At 37.2% G+C, this 20061-nt stretch overlaps 1 protein-coding gene and 1 pseudogene across 2 annotated transcripts in view; one reads left to right on the top strand and one right to left on the bottom strand.

Annotated features, from left to right (window-relative positions):
* The window catches only part of ANKRD12 (ankyrin repeat domain 12), a 116864-nt gene extending 97378 nt beyond the window's left edge, over positions 1 to 19486 (bottom strand). For both annotated transcript variants that reach the window (XM_004714065.4, XM_030885304.2), the window contains exons 1-2: positions 19377 to 19486; positions 6757 to 6904 (exon numbers count right to left, since the gene is read on the bottom strand). In XM_004714065.4, the coding sequence (XP_004714122.1) occupies positions 6757 to 6904; positions 19377 to 19463 (235 nt within the window). In that variant the 5' untranslated portion in view covers positions 19464 to 19486. The remainder of the gene's footprint in view (positions 1 to 6756; positions 6905 to 19376) is intronic.
* On the top strand, positions 5530 to 5638 carry LOC115869372 (annotated as a pseudogene).
* Positions 19487 to 20061: the final 575 nt, after the last annotated feature.

The following is a 20061-nucleotide window of genomic DNA, read 5'->3' as shown; positions in this document are numbered from 1 at the left end:
AAGATGTTGTATGAACAAATTGAATTCAATATATTACCCAAAACAGATCATGTCATTTCACAAGCTAACACACAGTAGATAATTTCAGTTTTCAATTTAGTGTAATTTTTTGTCCAAATCATTCTTTGAAAGTATGGTTACTCCCACTAACCCCACAAATGTATTATATTATATTACATTCAAATGTTTGTATTTGGGGCATCTGGGTACAGAGATTAAATTCAGGAGCTAGAATATTAAAATGGCCATAACTGATATCCTTTTTCAACTACTTCTTTCTTCTGTGGGGCGAGGCAACTACTATCCAGGAGACTGATGTAACACAGAAAGCTATGTAGAGTAATGAACTATTCCTGAAAGACAGCAAGCCATAACAAGTAATACTTATCTTTTAAAAATAACATACTACTTCAAATCATAAAAGAATAAAAGAAAAATACTAAAGATGATTTAAAAGGACTGCACTGTATGTTTGAAAAGTTTCATAATAAAATTTAGCTCTGTGAAAATCACCAAAAATGATTTTAAAGTAGATAGGTGACAGATAGGTTAGTTGTGCCAACCTAGCCAATAGGAACATGTGGGAATAATCAGGTTGCAGTTTGATTGGAGGGCAAAGAGATAAATGGCTTTGCATAGCTTGCCCCACCCCCCCACCCCCATCTTGCACTCTGGTGTTTGGATCAGAATGCACCTGCTTTAGCTTGTTCTCTACCTCAACTTGTAAGCTACACTACTTGTGGGACAAGCCAACCACAAATCATGTCCCTAGAGCTGGAGGCTCCTTCAAGACCTGCTTCGCCATGCTGCTGGCGTGTACATCGCTTGAGCTTGAGGCTGGTGGGTCCTGTCGCCTTGCATTGCTTGAGTTCGATATCCCATCTGGGTCTGCTTCGCTAAGCTCCTGAGCTGCTGACTGTTGGTGACCTAGCCTGCTGTTTGCTGCCTGTGGGTGGTCTCTGCCTACATTGCCCTCAGGGAGACTCAGCTGCCTGCTTCCGCGACCCTGAGTCAAGAAGCCCTTGACCGAGCAGCCCTGTGAGTTGGACTTCCAGTATATTAACTGTTCCATGGAACTGAGTCGAACTGAACCCTCTGTACTACTGTGTATACAAATTAGCTGTTATAGTCCTTCTAGCTGTATAAATATATATATATATATAATCATAAGTGTCTTGGTTTTGTTTCTCTAGAGAACCTGGCCTCACACAATACTAGAAAAATTATGTTTACTTTTTAAAAAAGTATTTGCTTATTAAATAAGGCAAATCCTGTAATGGCATCCAGAGACTCAGGAAACAGAATTTTTAAAAATGACTAGCACAGATTTTAGTTTATAAAACCTTAACAAGCTCTACAACTGTGATGATGGACCCCCAAACACAGAATCTACCCCAAGGACGATTTGAATTTTACCACATATCCCCTATCTTCCTGTGTTAGGAGAAAAGTTTCATACACAAATAATAACTAGAAAACCAAACCAGTTGCTGTACAGTTGAATCTGGTGTATGATAACCCTATAGGGCAGAACTGTTCCATTTCATTTCCAACTATAAATCTTTACTTATACCAAAGTAGCCTGCCACATCCTTTCCCCAAGGAGCTGCTGGTGGGTTCAAACAGTTAACCTTACAGTTAGCAGCAGATCCCTTAACTACTGCACCACCAGGGTTCCTTCTAAGATACAGAAGTGTATCTTAAAATGAAAGCTAAGAATCATATATCTACTTGATGACATTATTGCTAGTTTTGGGATCAGTGAACCAGTGAGTTTTTCGGACAAGGTCTATATACTTCAGAAGGCTGTGTTTCTATTTCTCAATTCCTTCCTGAACAAATTTTCCACTCTTCAAGTTACACCATGTCAAAATACACTTTTGACATCCTTGAGCTATTCAAATCTTGTTTCTTCTTTAATGGTCTTTAATTTTGCAAGCAAAAAGAAGTCTGAAGGGCAGGATCAGGGCTGTAGAACGGATGATGATGTATGGTTTCGTGGGGATGCTTTGTGGCTAACCGTGAGGTTGGAGGTTCGAACCTATTACTGTTCCATGAGAATTTCTACAAAATTCTCATTGGGACAGTCAGTGCTACCCTCAAAAACTGAGCCAGTTCACTGTGGTGATGGGAAAAAATTTCATGGCACAACTTTTCTGGCTGTTTCCTAAGCAAGCCAATTTTTAACTTTTCTTGAAAATTTTTTCTCAGTAAGCCCCCTTGATTTCCCTGTGTCCTTTGACAAAAATTTATTAGGACCATGGCCTTGGAATACCAAAAATCAGTTGCCATAACCTGAGCTGATGTCCCTGCCTGGAACTGGCCCAGCAGATCTCCTCCAAAGATACTGTTTTGTTTTTTTGTTGTCCCCAAACCATTTTATTAGCAGTTAATCCAGATATCATGCCATTCCATAGTTCAATCACATCAAACAGTGTTGTAAAATTGCTTCCACAACCAGTTTCAGACGTCTTGAACTCCTTGATGTCAGCTCCACTTTATCTCCACTGGGGGAACTGGACTCTACCTCAGACACACTTGTAACCTGAGGGCAGGGTATCTGAGGAAGCAGAATTCAGCGGTTCCAAGATTGTTGAACTGCTGGGAGGCAGGCAGACCTGGTCTTGCTACATCAATGTCCTATATGTTATATTAAGATAGGTATTATTTCAGCAAACCTGTGATTGACATTCTCAGTGAGTACTATGTAAAATTCCGGGGACTTAACTGGGTCATTAAGAATCTGAATTGACTCAGTGGTAATGTTTGCTTTTGTTTTTGGTTATTTCTCATTTACCGATTATCTCATCATACGGCATTCTGCACATATGTCATCTCTCTATTGTGTAAATTCACAATGTATGTCTGACCGTTACGACTGCCAAGGGGTGAGGCAAGAGTAACACTGGCTGTGATAATTATGGGTCAACCTGGAAGAGCCATGATTTTCAGTTGTGTGGTAGTTATGTAATGATGCAGTCAACCTCCAGTCTGTGGTGTGATATGGTCATCCTCCATTTTTCCTTAATGCTTACTTTTACATAACTACCTGGGGCCTTTAGAACTTAACTATGTCAACAAGCAAGGAGTGCGTGTATAGTTTAAGTAACTATTGGTTTGGTTTGTATCATTACTATTTTTCTATTATCCTTCATTTTTTCCTAGAATTCTATTTCAAAGGGTAAAAATACTATTTAATTATTGGATTTCTTTGCTATATTTTTAGAAATCCAATAGTACTTGACATTTCCCCATGTTGTTCCCCTCCCTTTTGTTGATGGCTATCATAAACAAAGCTGAAATAACATTCTTGAAGATAAATAATTTTTATCTATAATTATTTATATAGATAATTATTTATTTAGAGTATAACATTTTAGTTTTTTTTATATACGTTGGTCACATTTACCTCTAACAAGATATTCCTTAAATTAAAGGCTTGTTTCCAAACAAGCAGCCATCTAAGTGAGATGTCAACTAAGTCAATTAAATGTAAGTAAGTCAACTAACTAAGTAAGATGTCAAGTAAAAGGGACTAAACAGAGTTCCTATTTCCAACTTATGATCTGGGTAGCATTTATATTAACACAATAATTTCATTAAATTCACTGAAAACATGTCTGGTATGTTGGCCTCTACTTCTTTGCTAACTATAATTCAGTTATTCTGAACTGCTTGCTTGTATCTTTCAACAGCTTCCCTGTTTTTAAAAAGTTTTTACCTTGATTAAATTTAAAATACTGAACATTTTAAGATGACATTTATCATACATATTATAAAGATTTCCACCTCTGTGTCTTTGTCCAGCAGCCCAGGTTACACATTTAGAACCCCCCGACACTCCACAGGAGAAAGATAAGGCTTTCTACTCCCATAAAAAATTATGATCCCAGAAACTCACAGAGGCAGGTCTACCCTTTCCTATAGGATTGCTATAAGTTGGCATCAACAAAATGGCAACGTTTCGTACACACACACACACTTTAAAATACAATTTGTGCTAGAGAATAGAACAATGTCAGATATAGGGGTTGAAGCTATACATAATTTTTATTTGTAAAATTTATTTAATTCTGGAATTTACTTATTTCTCAAGATCATAAAAACTAAAAGGCAGCTGAATTATAAATAAAATATTTAATTTAGGCCTAGGGAAGTTTATTTTAATGTCTGTTGAGTGTGACTGAGTGTGTGTAAGCACATGTATGTGTGCATAATGGATATAAACCAGAGCCTTCATCCGTTTTCTAAAATCTACAAATTCAGCCTATCAAAATTATATAGTATTTAAATCTATCATATCTTGGGTTGTGATGGAACAAAATATTTCTAAAATGTAAGAGTTTGTTATGAAACTTAGGGGAAATCTACACTTCACTTGTTTCAAACAGTGGAAGAGTAAACTGGGGGGAAAGAACCATTAATAAAATATGACTCAGATTATGTTTATCCAATGTCCAAACTTCATGTCTTCCTAATTTTATTTTGCTCCTTTAAGGAAAATTGTTTACCTGATCTAATAACAAAAGCTCTCATGGGGAGTTTATTCTTTTGAAGCCTTAATTGATTCCTAAAAATGTTACATTTCTCTGAATTTATTAAAATTTCTTCCCTCTAGCTAAATGAATAATTTAAATTTAAAGATTTAAATTTATTAAATTTAAATAAAGTAAATGATCTCCAGAGAGAAAATGTAGGCAAGATTAAGTTTTATTTTATTTTTCAATTATTATTATTATTATTTTTATTTTAAAAATCATTTTATTAGGGGCTCATACGACTCTTATCACAATCCATACATACATAAATTGTGTAAAGCACATTTGTACATTCATTGCCCTCGTCATTCTCAAACTATTTGCTCTCCACCCAGGCCCCCGGCATCAGGTCCTCATTTTTGTCCCCTCCCTCCCCACTTCCCCTTCCCTCATGAGCCCTTCATAATTTATAAATTGTTTATTTTGTCATACCTAAAGACACACAATGGCTTTCTTAATAAAGTGATCTTAAACAATTTAAGAATATTATAAGAATGCTTCAGAAAGTCTGTAGAAATTTCGATTATTACTTAATTCCATTTTTCACAAACATTATAAAGCTCCCTGTTTTTAAGCATATTTAAATCATGCTTTAAGCAAAAATCCAAAATTCTGAATCTAGGGGAAAAACTTGAAATAAACAAAGAATATAACTTCTTAGCCCATTTTAAAAATTGTTTTTTTTTGTTAAGTTGTAGAAATTCTTCCTGTATTCTGGATATTAAATTCTTCTTAACTATATGGTTAGTAAAAACCCACACCACTGCCAAGAGTCAATGCTAACTCATAGCGACCCCCTGTGGGTTTCTGAGACTAACTGTAACGGAATTAGAAAGTCCAGTCTTTCTTCTGCAAAGCTGCTGGTGGTTTGAAACAGCCAACCATGCTGACTGCAGCCTAATAACTACTACTCTACATGGTTACAAAACTGTAATATACTTAATAGCAGTTCATTAACATTCAATACATGAGATGAAACAACTTTGAAAACGTCCATGTATCTTTGGGACCTGTCGGCTGTGGCAGAGTATATTCTTGTTTATTGGCAAAGCTGTCACCATTTAATTGGTATCAGATTCTGACTGGCACAAGTAACATTCTTAGCTGTTAACCTGATGTGTTTAGAGTGGATATTGGACAAACTTTTAACTGTAGTTGAAATATTTTTAGGGTGCAGAACTAATCCATGGACTGAGGAGAGAAAATAAGTTCCCAAGAAATCCCAAGTGAAGAGTCTTCAGCAACTTGGATGAAATTTTATTTTAAATCTTAACTGCCTGGACTTGGCTGTTAGTGATGGTTAAGGACATTCCAATGCTGCACTTTAATTGGTTTAAATGTTATTTTTAAGTGAGTACAATGAAGAGTTCAAGCAGAAAATAAAATATAAGCATCTTGTTAAAACGGAAGAAAAAACAACCAGCTTTGCTCAATGCACTGTGCCCTGCTTTAAACGTCAGCTGTTGCTGCTACAGCGTTAGGTGCTTCAAGTCAGTTCTGACTCCACAGGGACCTTATGCACAACTGCTCTTGTAACATCCCTAAGTCATCACCATATCTGAGCTGACTGTTGAAGCCAGGGTGCCAAACCATTTATAACCTGTTAACTACAGCTTCAGAAACAATTTTTTGTTTCTATAATAAAAGTAATTGATTTTTCAATAAATTAGTGGGTTTAAATGCACAGCCCCATTAATAACAAACATTCTAGCTTATACAGATTTTACAAAATGATTAGTTCAGAATTAAAACACAAAATAGCAATTTATTTTTCAGAGGTAACAAGGTTCTATTATAGATGATTGGGATAATATCAAATAAGCATTTTTAGTATATAAACATCTTGAGAAACAAAAGTACTAGGAATGGGGTTTATGCAGTTAAGATAGAATTCTTTTTGTTTTGGTGGTATATATTTATAATTAATTTTTAAATCTGAAATGCCTAACATTTATTTCATTGATACTTTCTCAAATTTGCTATATCCTACTGCTTCCACAACAATGAATGAATTTCTTTAATTCTCCCCTTAAAAATTAAGTAGTGAAATTGGTAAGGGATTTATAATTATATTTGAGTAAGAAATTTCCTACACCAAAATGAAAAATTTGAAATATTAAAATACACAAAGGGAGCACACAAAAGGGGTGTTGCACATAAAAAGATAATCACAGCAAAAGACAATCAAGATTTTACCAGAAAATAATAATTATTTAACCTGTGTCTGAATCTCGTTCTTCATTTCTTGACGGACTAATGGTAAATGGAAGTTTACGTTTCAGGGAAGACTTCTCTTTCATCTCCTTTCCCACATCACTCTGGTCAGTTTTTGGTGTTTTTCTATAGGATGCAATCTTTTCTTTATGCTATTATGAAGAAAAATATGAGTAAAATTACCACAGGTTATTAAGAAAATATTCAGGCATACACAAAGTAGAAAGGAATACTGAAAACTATCATTATACAATATACTCAAGATGCAGTCACAATAATTACACTATTTTCTATACTGCTGGTATATCCTAATTTCATTTAATAGAACTTTAAAATAGTATTAAATATTCAATATATATGACATAAAAGAATTAACTACATGTCTAAATATGATTGCGAGTCAATATATAAAAGTGGAAAAGCTACTCTACATTAACAACTGATTAATTAGATGTAGTTTATTGAAAAAGGTTTTAAAATGGTCTATAATAGTAATCCTCAAATGGTCTCTGGACCAGCAACATCAGCACCCCCAAAAACTTACTCACAATAAACCTTATAGGGCAGAGTAGAACTGCCCTGTGAGTTTCCGAGACTGTAAATCTTTGTGGGAGAAGAAAGCCCCATCTTTCTCCTGGGGAACAGTTCATAGTTTCAAACTGAGATGTTGCAATTAGCAGCCTAAGGAGTAACCCACGTAAACTACAGGAACTTAATAGAAATGCAAAATTTCAGGCCTTACCTGTGGGTACAGCTACCTGAAAGGTTGTCAGTGGCTCACCCCTAACAGCTGCTCTGAGTGAGAGAGACAGGAGTATGCCTCCATAAAGATTTACAGCCTTAAAAATCCTAAGGAGAAATTCCACTTTGTCATATAAAGTGGCTCTACGAAATACAACTTTCCTCTAGTTCCTAAAGGTGTCCTCCCCGCTCTCACTACCATGACTAGAATTCGATCTTGCAAGACTGGCTAGACCAGAGGAGGTACACGGGTACAGACAGGAACTGAAAATAAAGGGAATCCAGGACGGATGAGCCCTATAGGACCAGTGGTGTGAGTGGCAAAACAGGGAGGGTAAAGGGAGAATGGGTAGGAAAGAGGGAACCGATTACATGGAACTGTGTGTGACCTCCTCCCTGGGGGACAGACAACCGAAAAGTGGATGAAGGGAGACGTCGGACAGGGCAAGATATGACAAAATACCCATTTATAAACTATCAAGGGCTCATGCGGGAGGGGGTAGCGGGGAGGGAGGGAAAAAATGAGGACCTAATGTGGGGGGTTTAAGTGGAGAGAAAATGTTTTGCGAATGATGTACACATGCGCTTTACACTATTGATGTGTGTATGGATTGCAATAACAGATGTATGAGCCCCTAATAAAATGTAAAAAAAGAAAAAAAAAAAAAGAAAAGCAACTTAACTATGCAAAAAAAAAAATAAAGTGGCTCTACATCACAATCGACTTGGGGACGTGGGGTTGGCTTTGGTGCCTTAGTCTTATTGAATCAGAAACTCAGGAGTGACACCAGCCATCTGTTTACACAACCCTTCTAGGTGATTCTGATGTATGCTAAAGTTTAAGAACTACTGCTCTTTATCAATAGAGGTACTGTGTTTTTACACAAATCAACATCCATGCTTTATAGTTTATTAGCTATGTTCACTTTTTAAATTAGCATAGTATACTTACAGAAATACCTCACACTTGGAGGGACGGGGGTTACAGTTGGCAAACAAATGTTATTTGCATTAACATATGGTAAATGTACATGGTTCACATGAGCAAAAGATAATCCACTTGGTTAAGTAAAGTGCCACAGCCCATTTCTTAAATCAGAAAAACTGGGATCCATTCTAATTCAATGTGGAGAAAAGACAATATAGCAAATAAAATATGTGTCCATCTCTCAAGCAGAGGGGCCCTAGTGGCATAGTGTATTATGAATTGACTTGCTAACCACGAGATCTGTAGTTAGAAGGCACCAGCCACTCTTAGGGAGATGAGGAAGTCTACTCCCATCAAGATTTAGTCTTGGAAAAACCACAGGAGGCAGGTTCTACTCTGTCCTAAAGGGTTCTATGTGTGGGAAACTAACACTCAGGGATATATGACATGGACTATATTCCCGAACTTATAAAAGATGGGCTCTGGAAAGCTGGTATTCCACAGTACGAAAGCCTCCACTTTAGTAAATTAGAGGTTAAGTTAAAGTACATTACCCCTTTAAAAATCATTCCCACAGATGCTCCCCTTAATAGCTATGCTGCCATACAGTGAGTACATGGTTGAGTCTATCTCCCTACAGACGCATACATTATCCTTCTACTCTCTTCCCATCATGACACCAACCCCCACCCACCCACCCCCATGTACCTTCCCCCAATGCAGGTATTAGGTTTCCTCACCTGTGAGTTCAGGGACCTTAATGTAGATACCACCCACCAGTGATGCATGCAACTACTGAATATGCATGTCTTAAGGCTACCTATAAATGTCCCAAGATAGTAAAGGCTCTCTCACTTCTCCCAGGTCTTCAAGGTCCATCAAAACGAGCTGAGTCTGCTATCATGAAATGTATTTGACTCCTTTATTCTCTCTCATACCTTTCTTATCCTCTACGACTTCACTATAATCTTTATATATTATCGCTGTACATTTGCACCTTCTGGCCCTTCGGTTATTGGAGGCTGCTTCCTCTGACAGCTATGATTCAGCCTTGACTTCATGGCAATGAGTTTTGATAGGACGGGTGAAATACCCTACCCTAAATATCTCTATCTATTATAAGGCTTGTGGTAGTTACAGAATTTCGAATCAACTTGATTTTTAAAAAAATTCAATATTTATATTGCAAAAAACATCAGACATGTTTTGTCACATTTTACTTCTATTACTTCATTTTCATACCACTTTGTCCATATACCATTCCTAATAAAATATAAACCTCCTACTTCGAAAACAAAAAAAGAAGTATAGGGGTGGAGTCTAGCCTGTCAATCAGGTCAAAGCCTGATGGTACCTTTATAAGGAGGGTCTTCTCCTAAGGAGGCCGTCTCATAAGGAAACCTACATCAATGGAAGACTATCCCATGTTCATGGATAAGAATACCTAATATTGTTAAAGTGTCAACACTCCCTAAGGCAAACTAAAGATAAAATGCAATTCCAATCCAAATCCCAGCTTTATTCTTTAAAGAAATAAATTAGCAACTCCAGTTAGGGAGGGAAGACACCCAGAAAAAGCAACGAACACATTAAAAGAAGAACAAAGTAGGGGGCCTTGCACCACCCACCCTCAAAACCTACTATAGTCACAGTAGTAAAAACAGTCTGCTATTGGTACACTGATGGAGACATACACCAATGGAACAGACTAGAAAACCAGAAACAAGAGCACCAACCTACAGGCAACTTGATTTTTGACAAAGGACCAAAAACTTTAAATGGGAAACATTAAATGGTCCTGGAAAAAGTAGATCTCCATTTGCAGAAGAATGAGCTATCACCCATTTTGTGCCCCATGCACAAAAACGAACTCAAGGCGGTTTTGAGATTTAAGTGTAAACCTCTTTGGGAAAACGTCCTTAGCAAAGACACAATGCACAAGGGACTAATGACTAAAATCTACAGAATTCAGTACTACCTCACTAAGAAATAACAACAATAATCCACTTAAGAAGTGGACAACGGACATGAACAAAGAATTCACTCACCAGAGAAGACATCAGAATGGCTAACAAACACATGTGGTATTACTACCCATACCAAAGACACAAATCAAAACAAAGATGAGTTATCACCTTATACCCACAACCATAGTTCAATTCAAATAAACAGAGAACAACAGAGTGGGTATGGAGAGACTAGAACTCTCATATACTGCTGTGGAATAAACACATACAACCATGTGGAAAGTGGTTGAGGTACTGCCTAAAATAACTGGGAATAGAAATAGTACTACTCAGCAATACATCTGTTGGACATATACCCCCCAAAATAAGAGCCACAATATGAACAGACATATGTTCTCCATGCTTATTGCAGCACAGTTCACGAAAGCAAGAACTGGAAATAGCCCAAAGAAACAGGTACATACATACCACAGTGGGACTGCTATGTGCCCATAAAAAGAAGTGATCAAGCCATGAAGCACCTCATGACATGGATGGACTTGTAAACCATTATGTTGTGAAGTTAGACAATCACAAAAGGACAAATATTATATGAGTCCATTACTATAAAGATAAAAAAAAACACAACAAGACAAAGGCAGGCTTCTGTTCTCACTTCATGTAGTCTTCTATCTGGTCTACCAAATGAGGTAGTGTGCCTGCCTAGTTCCCATTAATTAACTATGTATCTTTCCCTTATTTGAGCATTTTAAAAACCACCTCGAGAGGTGGCCTCATTCCAGATGGGGTCAGTTTTCCATGCTGTGGGGAGAGGGAGATCAATCAAGTGCTGCCATATCCTACAGTCATCCCAAATCAGTTGACACTCCTATAAGAGTAAACATGAATTAGAGAATCTTATAGGAACTTGGATCAAGAGGGTGGAGAGCAAGGGGCACACACACCAAAGGTGATTACATTTCTGATGGTCGGGAAGCCGGGTGAGGCAGCCCACCATTGAGAAAAACTAACATTACTTATATAGACCTCAAGGGGAAAATATGCCTGGTATTATGTCCCTAATTGGGCGCTTTTTATCCAGCTCATGGTGACAAAGCCAACGTGCTATAGAAAACTGGGACAGTAGACTCTGTCCTTTTGAGGTGCACAACACTCTTCATATACCACACCAGAAAGACCGGAATTGGAAACCCCACTAAGTGAACTGGACTTTAACCTTAAACTCACTTGAAATACTCCCTGGAACTAAGAACTGAAATGACCTAGTGGCAGAGAATGCAGACAATCACCATGCCAAGGTTTGGGGAAATGGTGGTCATGGGACATTGATTGAGTTCTTTATTGCTTTAAAAGGTGTTCAATGAATGGCAAGTCAGGTCCAACATATACTTGCTCATGGTCTGAGTAATTAGTTTCCAATCACTAAAGTTTCGAAGCTGAAATGCATTGTAGTCTAAAAAGATGCCTTACACGTTTAAATTGTTTGTCAATAGTGTTTCAAATTCTGCATCATTGACTAAAATAACAATATTATCAATAGAATTACCTTACGTCTCTTGGAGATGATGATTTATGACGTTCTCCAATAAAACGATGTCTCTAAAGTGAACCAAGGACATATGTAAACCATATATAGGAATAGATTTTGAGCTCTCACTTGATCATAGCCTTAATATAAGAACAATTAGTTCTTGTGAAATGGCCCTGCTTGGTACTCACCCTCCTGAGGAGACATGGGTGGTGAAGTAATCAGATATCACCAGATATCAGGAAAAATAGTATCTGGGGTCTTAAAAGCTTTCTAAATGAGGAGTCAGCTTAGCCCACATGGAAGAAGCACACAGCCTGAGTGATCCAAGGATTGTAAATAATAAAAGCCAAACCCAGAAGGGACAGTACCAGATCCAAAATTCTCAACAGTTTTATGGAACGTAATGGCTAATAGTGGAAACTCTAATTTCATCTTCCAGGTCCAAATTCATCCACTGTCTAGGGATGTGAATAGCCTTCATATCAGACAAAGGACACTATAGAGTGGATTTAGCAGCTTTAGTTAGGATGGAATGTAATACTTTATTGTTAGATCTCCCTTTGGATCCATTTTAAATTCATTCTGATTTTCTAATACTTTCTGCTTTCTTAGTTTCATTTGGTCATTGTTACTGAGCCCTTTTATGTTTTTGTCTTCGTTCTGCATGTTTTTCTGAATAGGGAAGTCAAGATGGGTGGCTCTATGAAGGCAGCAACTGGGGGCATGAAAGGAGAGGTTAAAGGGAAATGGAAAGTCAATAGCAATGGGTACAAGAAGGAAGAAAATGTTCTAAAGTTGTTTGTGGTGATGACTGCATAACTCTTCTTAATATGACTGAACTATTGAATTGTATAATGTTAACTATCTCAATAAAACTTAAAATATCACCATTAAAAATAAGAATAAAAAAAGAATAAATTCAATTTTCCAGCAAATCTCATTAAAAAACACTAAATACTAGGGCTGAAATCTAAATACAATTCCAAAGGGCATATTAAAAAGTTGTAAAATAATGCTATGTTCATTTTTACAAAATTAAAAATTTCAGGCCAAGGAAGATAATTTCCTAGGAAAGTACACATTATTAAAAATTGGCTCATGAAATAAATCCATAACTATTCAAGACAATAAAAGAGCTCTCGTGGCACTGCTGGGTTTGTTTTAGACTGCAATAACCACAAGGTTGGAGGTTGAAACACACCAGCTGCTCCAAGGGAGAGGGAAATGAAGCTGTCTTCTCCAGTAGTTTCATAAACCCTACAGGGTTTTTATGAGTCAGAATCAGCTGGATGGCAGTGAGCTTGGTTTCTGGATACAAGACAATAAAGGAGCCCCGTGGGGTTACCATTGGATTGTTAGCTGATGTTAGGAAGAGGAACGATATTTGAATAATTGGCCTACTGGAACAAGACACAAATAAAATTCAGTTATTAAAAATAAACTTAGCCGAAGAGATGAAGAGTTTATACACTTAAAAAAACTATCAAGCAAGGCTGAAAGAATTAAAAAATTTAAGTAAATGGAAAGATATCTTTTATTCAGGGACTGGAGGGCTTAATATTTTTATGGTATCAATACTCCCCCAAGTGGTTGACAAAACTGATACAATTCTTAGTAAAATTCCAAGTCCTTTGTTTGCAGAAACACAGCAATGCATCAGAACTGACTCGATGGCACCGAACAACAGCATGAATCACAATATCGCGTTTTCAAACTTAACATACATACTCAATAGAAACTGTCTCTGAACAGCCCCAAATGTTGGCTTTAACCGAGTATAAAGACATTATTAGAAATGTGTTTATAGAACCTTCAAATTAAAGAATCTAAAGAAGCAGAATTCATCAAATGTAAATTATGGATAAGGAAAAATTACAAGGAGACAAATTATGGATTTTCAAAAGTGCTATAGCTGAAAATTTTATAAGATATACTCTGCAGCAGATGAGATGGAAAAAAACAGCAGTTAAATTTCATAAAAACTATTAACCCACAGATTCAAAAAGCTTAACAAATCTTTTTAAGTAGTATAACACAAAAGGATCCTAGACACTAAACAGTTGTTTTAGAAAATGAGATAGTTAATTTATTGTGCCAGCCTGGCTGATAAACACATGTGGGATTAAGAACACATTTCCTTACTCCTTCACAGTGGTTCTCAACCTTCCTAATGCCGTGACCCTTTAATATAGTTTCTCATGTTGTGGGTGACCCCCAACCATAAAATTATTTTCACTGCTACTTCATAACTGTAATTTTGTTACTGTTATGAAACATCATGTAACTATCTGATAGGCAGGATGTATTTTCATTGTTATAAATTGAACACCATTAAAGTATAGTGACTAATCACAAAAACAGTATGTAACTATACATTGTAAAATATTTATTTCTAATTACAAATAAATGAAATTTTGTCTTCAAGCATGGTGTAGCATGGGTAACAGTCTTCAGGCCGGATACTTATATGTGGGCGTATCTGCATGTGGGTGGATCCGCCTGGAGATGGAGAGAGGAGCGGTGTCTCGGTTCCTAAGACCTTTGGAAATATGTGTTTTCCAGTGGTTTTAGGCGACCCCTGTGAAAGGGTCATTCGACCCCCAAAAGGTCATGACCCACAGGTTGAAAACTGCTGTTCTGTAAGATCAGTTAGGGTACAGGGAATTATTTAATATGGCTCTTCTAGTCAGTCTTTGTAACTTCCACCAAATTGATTGTATGGCACTATATACATAAGGTGCCTATATCCCACCTACGAGATAAGATAATTTGCTAATAATGCAAATAAGGTACATGATACTTGTGGAGATGGAACCATGTAAATGAGGTGGATGGATTGATTGATCAGTTTTGACATCCTGCTAGGCTTAAAATCAGCCATCCCAAAATCTGAAAAGGAGAATTTCACATTCACCTAGAAGAAGAGATGAGAGCAAGTGAGTTTGGGCCTATGCAGAGAATCTCTTCCACCCAGAAGACAACAATATTTGAATAATTGGCCTACTGGAACAAGACACAGGGGAGAAGTCGACAGCTGGGTTAACAAGGGAATTTCTAGAAGCAAACGTTCCCACCTTAATGAGTGAGAATCAGACACTCATACAGGAAGCAGAGAGGATACCCGTTAGACAAAACGTGATCCCCTATGTTGAAAATCCTACAAAATCTACACACTATTAAAACTATCACATGAATTAAACAATGTCATAGCTTATAAGACCACTATACAACCATCAATTGTATTTCTATATACATTTTCACTATAACACTTTATTTTGAGGAAAACTGCCCTTTGAAGTTTTCTGTTGAGATCTTTTACTTCATTTCTCCTACTTATCTTAGCTACTTTATGACTAAGAGCAAGTTTCGGAGTGCATTTGACATTCGCTTTGTTTTTTTCCTGTTATTTTTAGTGACCATTCCCCACCCCTCCCCCCATGTATGTTCTTGATATCATCTCAGCTTGTCAGGTCTTCTGTCAATAGTGCGCAATGATTCAAATCTATGCTTGAGATGTAGATGGGATATATTCGAGGTCGTATTGTCGCTATCATAGACTTGTTTTAATTTTCGTCAAGTTCAACCTGTTCTACCGTGAGACCTGGTCTTGTTTTAGCTGGTGAGATAGCTTCTCTATCATCTCTTTCCACAGATGTAGTCAATTTTATTTCTGTGTATTCCATCTGGAGAAGTCCACGTGTATAGTCACTGTTTGTGTTGTTGGAAAACGTATTTGCAATGACGAAATCATTGGTCTAGCAAAATTCTATAATGTGATCTCCAGTTTCTTTCTGTCACCAAGGCCATTCCAACTATGTTCCTTCCTCTGTTTTTATATTTTGCATTGAAATTGCCAATCATTATCAATGCATCTTGATTGCAGGCAAAGACCTAGGGCTAGAAAGCCAAAAGGGAAGAACACACTCAGCACATCTTAAACTGAATGGACTTAAGAAAAGAGTCAAGCCTCAAGTTGCAATACTAAAGATTCTGTGGACCAATGAAGAAAGTGTCAACAGAAGATGGAACAAATACACAGTCACTGTAACAAAAAGAGGTAGCATATGATAAAGAACCAATGGCACTGAGGGAAGAAGTCCAAAGCACTGAAGACATTATAGCCAACACCCCCCCTTCCCCCCAAAAAATCACCCACTCCAATAATTGATGGAATATCCATCCACCTGTTTCAACAAGCACTGGAAGCACACACTTGTCTATGCCAAAAAATTTAGAAGATAGACACCCGGCCAACTGGCTGGAAAAGATCCGTATTTGTATCCATTTCAAGAAAGGAGACTCAAAAGAATGCACAAATTGCAGAACCCTATCATTGATACCAGAAACCCTGGTAGTGCAGTGGTTATGTGTTGGGCTGTGATCTGCATGGTCAGCAGTTTGAAACCACCAACAAATAGCTCTACGGGAGAAAGAGTAGGTGTTCTATTTCCATAAACAGTTGGTCTCAGAAACCCACAGGAGGTCACTAGGAGTCAGCATTGACTCGATGGTAGTGAGTTTCATCAATGATACCACATGCAAGTAAAATTCTGTTGAAGATCACTTAACGATGGTTCCAACAGTACATTGACAGGATGGGTTCAGAAGAGGATGTGGAACAGGATCTTGGGGGAAGATTGAGAACACCAGAAAGATGTTCACTTGTGTTTTATTGTCTATGCAAAGGCATTCAACTATGTGGATCATAACTAAGAAGATTGAGAATTCCAGGACATTTTATGGTGTTCATGCGGATGCTCTACATGGAGCAAGAGGCAGTTGTGCAAATAGAAAAAGGGAATGCAGTATGTTTAAAATCAGGAAAGGTGTGTGCCGGGCTTGTATCCTCTCACCATATTCATTCAATCTGTATGCTGAGCACATAATCAAAGAAGCTGGACTATGTGAAGAAGGAAGCTTATTAACAACCTTCAATATGCAGATAACACAATTCTGCTTGCTGAGAGTGAGGACTTGAACCACTTGCTGAAGAAGATCAAGGATTGCAACCTTCAATGTGGATTGCAACTTAATGTAAAGGAAAAGAAATCCTCCCAACTGGACCAGTAGGGAGCATGATAAATGGAGACAAGATTGACGTTGTCAAGGACTTCATCTTGCTTGGATTCACAATCAATGCACATAGAAGCAGCAGTCAAGATTTGGGCAAATATGCTGTACAAGACCCCTTTAAAGTGTTGAAAAGAAAAGAATGTTACTTTGAGGCCTAAGGTGCTCCCACCCAAGCCATGGCATTTTCAACTGCCTCATAGGCATGTGAAAGTTGGACATTGGAAAAAGGAAGACTAAAGAAGAATCAATGCACTTGAATTATGGTGGAGGTAAGAAACATTGAAAAGTACCATGGATTGCCAATAAACAGACCTGTCTTGTAAGGAGTAAAGCCAGAGAGCTCCTTAAAAACAGGATAACAAGACTCATGAACTTTGGACACGTTATTAAGAGAGACCAATACTTGGAAGAGGGCATCAGGCTTGGTAAAGTCGAGGGGCAATGGAAAAGAACAAGACACTAGGAAAGACTGACAGGGTGGCTGTAAGCATGGCCTCAAACACAGTACACGTGAGGATGGCACAGAACGAGTAGTGCTGTGTTTTGGTTGTACATCACTAAGATCACTAGGAATCCTAATACCACTATCAGTAATAATCCAAAAATAAAGTAAGTTTTTTCCTTTACAATATTTAAAAAGCATAAAACACAAATTACTTAACAATAGAAGCACAAGATTTGTATACTAAAACCTACAAAGCATTGAAGAAAATTGAAGACTATCTAAACAAATGGAGATGTTCTATATCCTGAATGATTCAAAACTAGTACAATAATTCTTCCCAAGTTTATCTATCAATGTTATCCTTATAAACATTCTAGCACGCCATTTTTCTTTCCAGAAACGGACAAGCTCATCCTAAAATGTTTAAGGAACTACAGGGGATTCTGAAATACTTACTTACATTTCCTGGCTTTGAATGTAGATTTGAGGTGAAGGAGAAAGACTTGTTCCTATAAATATTTGCTGCCTTGGAAACCCACACAAGGTCACTTATAGAAAATGAGTCGACAGCAATGGGTTTGGTTTTTAATTGGGGGGACAGGGTTGGGAGAGGGTACTGACTACTAATGGGCAGGAGAATTTTGTGACAATGATGTAAATATTCTAAACTTGGATTGTAATGATGATTACACAACTCTAAAAATTGAATAAAAGTCACTAAATTGTACCCTTGACATGGCTACATGTTGTGGTATAGAAAGTATATGTCAATAAAGCTTTCAAATAACGTACAAACAGATATTCATAAGAACTTTAATCATTTCCAGCCCAAGCTGGGAACCAGCTCAGATGTCCTTCAACAACAACAAAAGAAAGGAGATGGGAGGAAACGAGAAAGAAGACTTCTAAAAACAGGAGGGAAAATAACATAGTGATAAGTTGATAAGAGACAATGATTAGTGAGACAAGCTACCATTATTGCAGAAGCCCAAATGAGGGTCTACATTAAGTAGAGATGAAAAAGTATAAATGCATAAAGGAGAAAACGGAATGATTAAGAGGTCCACAAAAAAAAATGTTTGAGCAGTCAAGTCAGTGTCTCCTTCCTGTCTATTAAAATTTGATTTTATAAATGTCAACCAATAGGAATTTTCTTGTAAATTCCTGGATCCTCTGAATTTAAGCTCTGCATAAATTTCCCCTCACTATACTACCATGTGAATCCTCACAAGGTATTGCCCAGTCCTGGGTTGTTTCATTCCTTCAATAAACTCTACTTAAAAAAAAAAGAGGTCCATGACAATTACTAATAATAACAAAAACTGTTTAATTAGCATTTTTATGTACCAAGTATTATATTAAACACATTATGATGCTTACTGTGATAATCCTATAAGGCAGGCACTCTATTAAAGGGGGGGCACTGAGGTTAGAGAGATCAATATAAATTTATACAGTTATAGACCTAGAAAATAGAACAACTAGTGTGCATCCATGAATGTAAGTTTTGCAACTAGGGAGCCAGAGATTGCAGGAAGAAATGCCAAGTAGTTATGAAGTCATACGTATTTTGTTTGTTCTCCCAATAATGAATAATTTGAGCAACTCTGTGATCTCAGTAATTATCCTACTTTAGGACAGGAAAAGCAATCATATCCACAGGAAGACAATATATTTTTAAAGGACGTGATTAAAAGAGCCCTGTTGGTGCAGTTAGTACTGGGCTACAAACCGCAAGGGGGGCTGCCTGCTCCTGTAAAGAATTACAGCTTCAGAAAACTTTCAGAAAGTCACTAGAAATAGGAATTGACTCGAAGGCATTGGTTGGTTTAAAATATGTGTGGAAGTCCACGTTTCTTATAATTTTATGTGTAATTACTAAACATATTAAGTGGGATTTTCTCCCCCAGTTCCAAAAGCATTTAGTATAATTATTTACCTTTCTTCCACATGGTTTCTCTACCATATTGCTGTCACTGTCAGAATTTTCACTCTGAACTGGTTTTGTGACCCCAGATTTGGGCATCTTATAGTTGCTCAACTACTTTCTTCTTGTATCAATCTTCTCATTCTGGATCTGTAAAAAATAAATATACAAGGTTTATCTGTGTGTATATATATGCGTGTGAGTATTAGAATCTACTTTAAAAAAAAGAATATACTTATAAAAATAATTTTCTTAGGGGCTCATACAACTCTTTCACAATTCATACATACATCAATTGTGTAAAGCACATTTGTACATTCATTGCTCTCATAATTCTCAGAACACTTGCTCTTCACTTAAGCCCCTGGTATCAGCTCATTTTTATCCTCCCTCCCTGCTCCCCCCTTCCTCATGAACCCTTGATAATTTATAAATTATTATTTTGTCATATCTTGCACTGTCTGCCGTCTCTCTTCACCCACTTTTCTGTTGTCTGTCCCCCAGGGAGGAAGTTATATGTAGATGCTTATAATCGGTTCCCCCTTTCCACCCCACCCTCCTGGTATCGCCACTCTCACCACTGGTCCTGAAGGGATTATCTGCCCTAGATTCCGTTTCCAGTTCCTATCTGTACCAGTGTACATCCTCTGGTCTAGCCAGATTTGTAAGGTAGAATTGGGATCATGATAGTGGGGGG

This window comes from Echinops telfairi, unplaced genomic scaffold, assembly GCF_000313985.2.
Source record: "Echinops telfairi isolate 266 unplaced genomic scaffold, ASM31398v2 ScPeMD7_24;HRSCAF=84, whole genome shotgun sequence".
NCBI lineage: Eukaryota > Metazoa > Chordata > Mammalia > Afrosoricida > Tenrecidae > Echinops > Echinops telfairi.
This window is presented reverse-complemented; position numbering and strand designations above follow the sequence as displayed.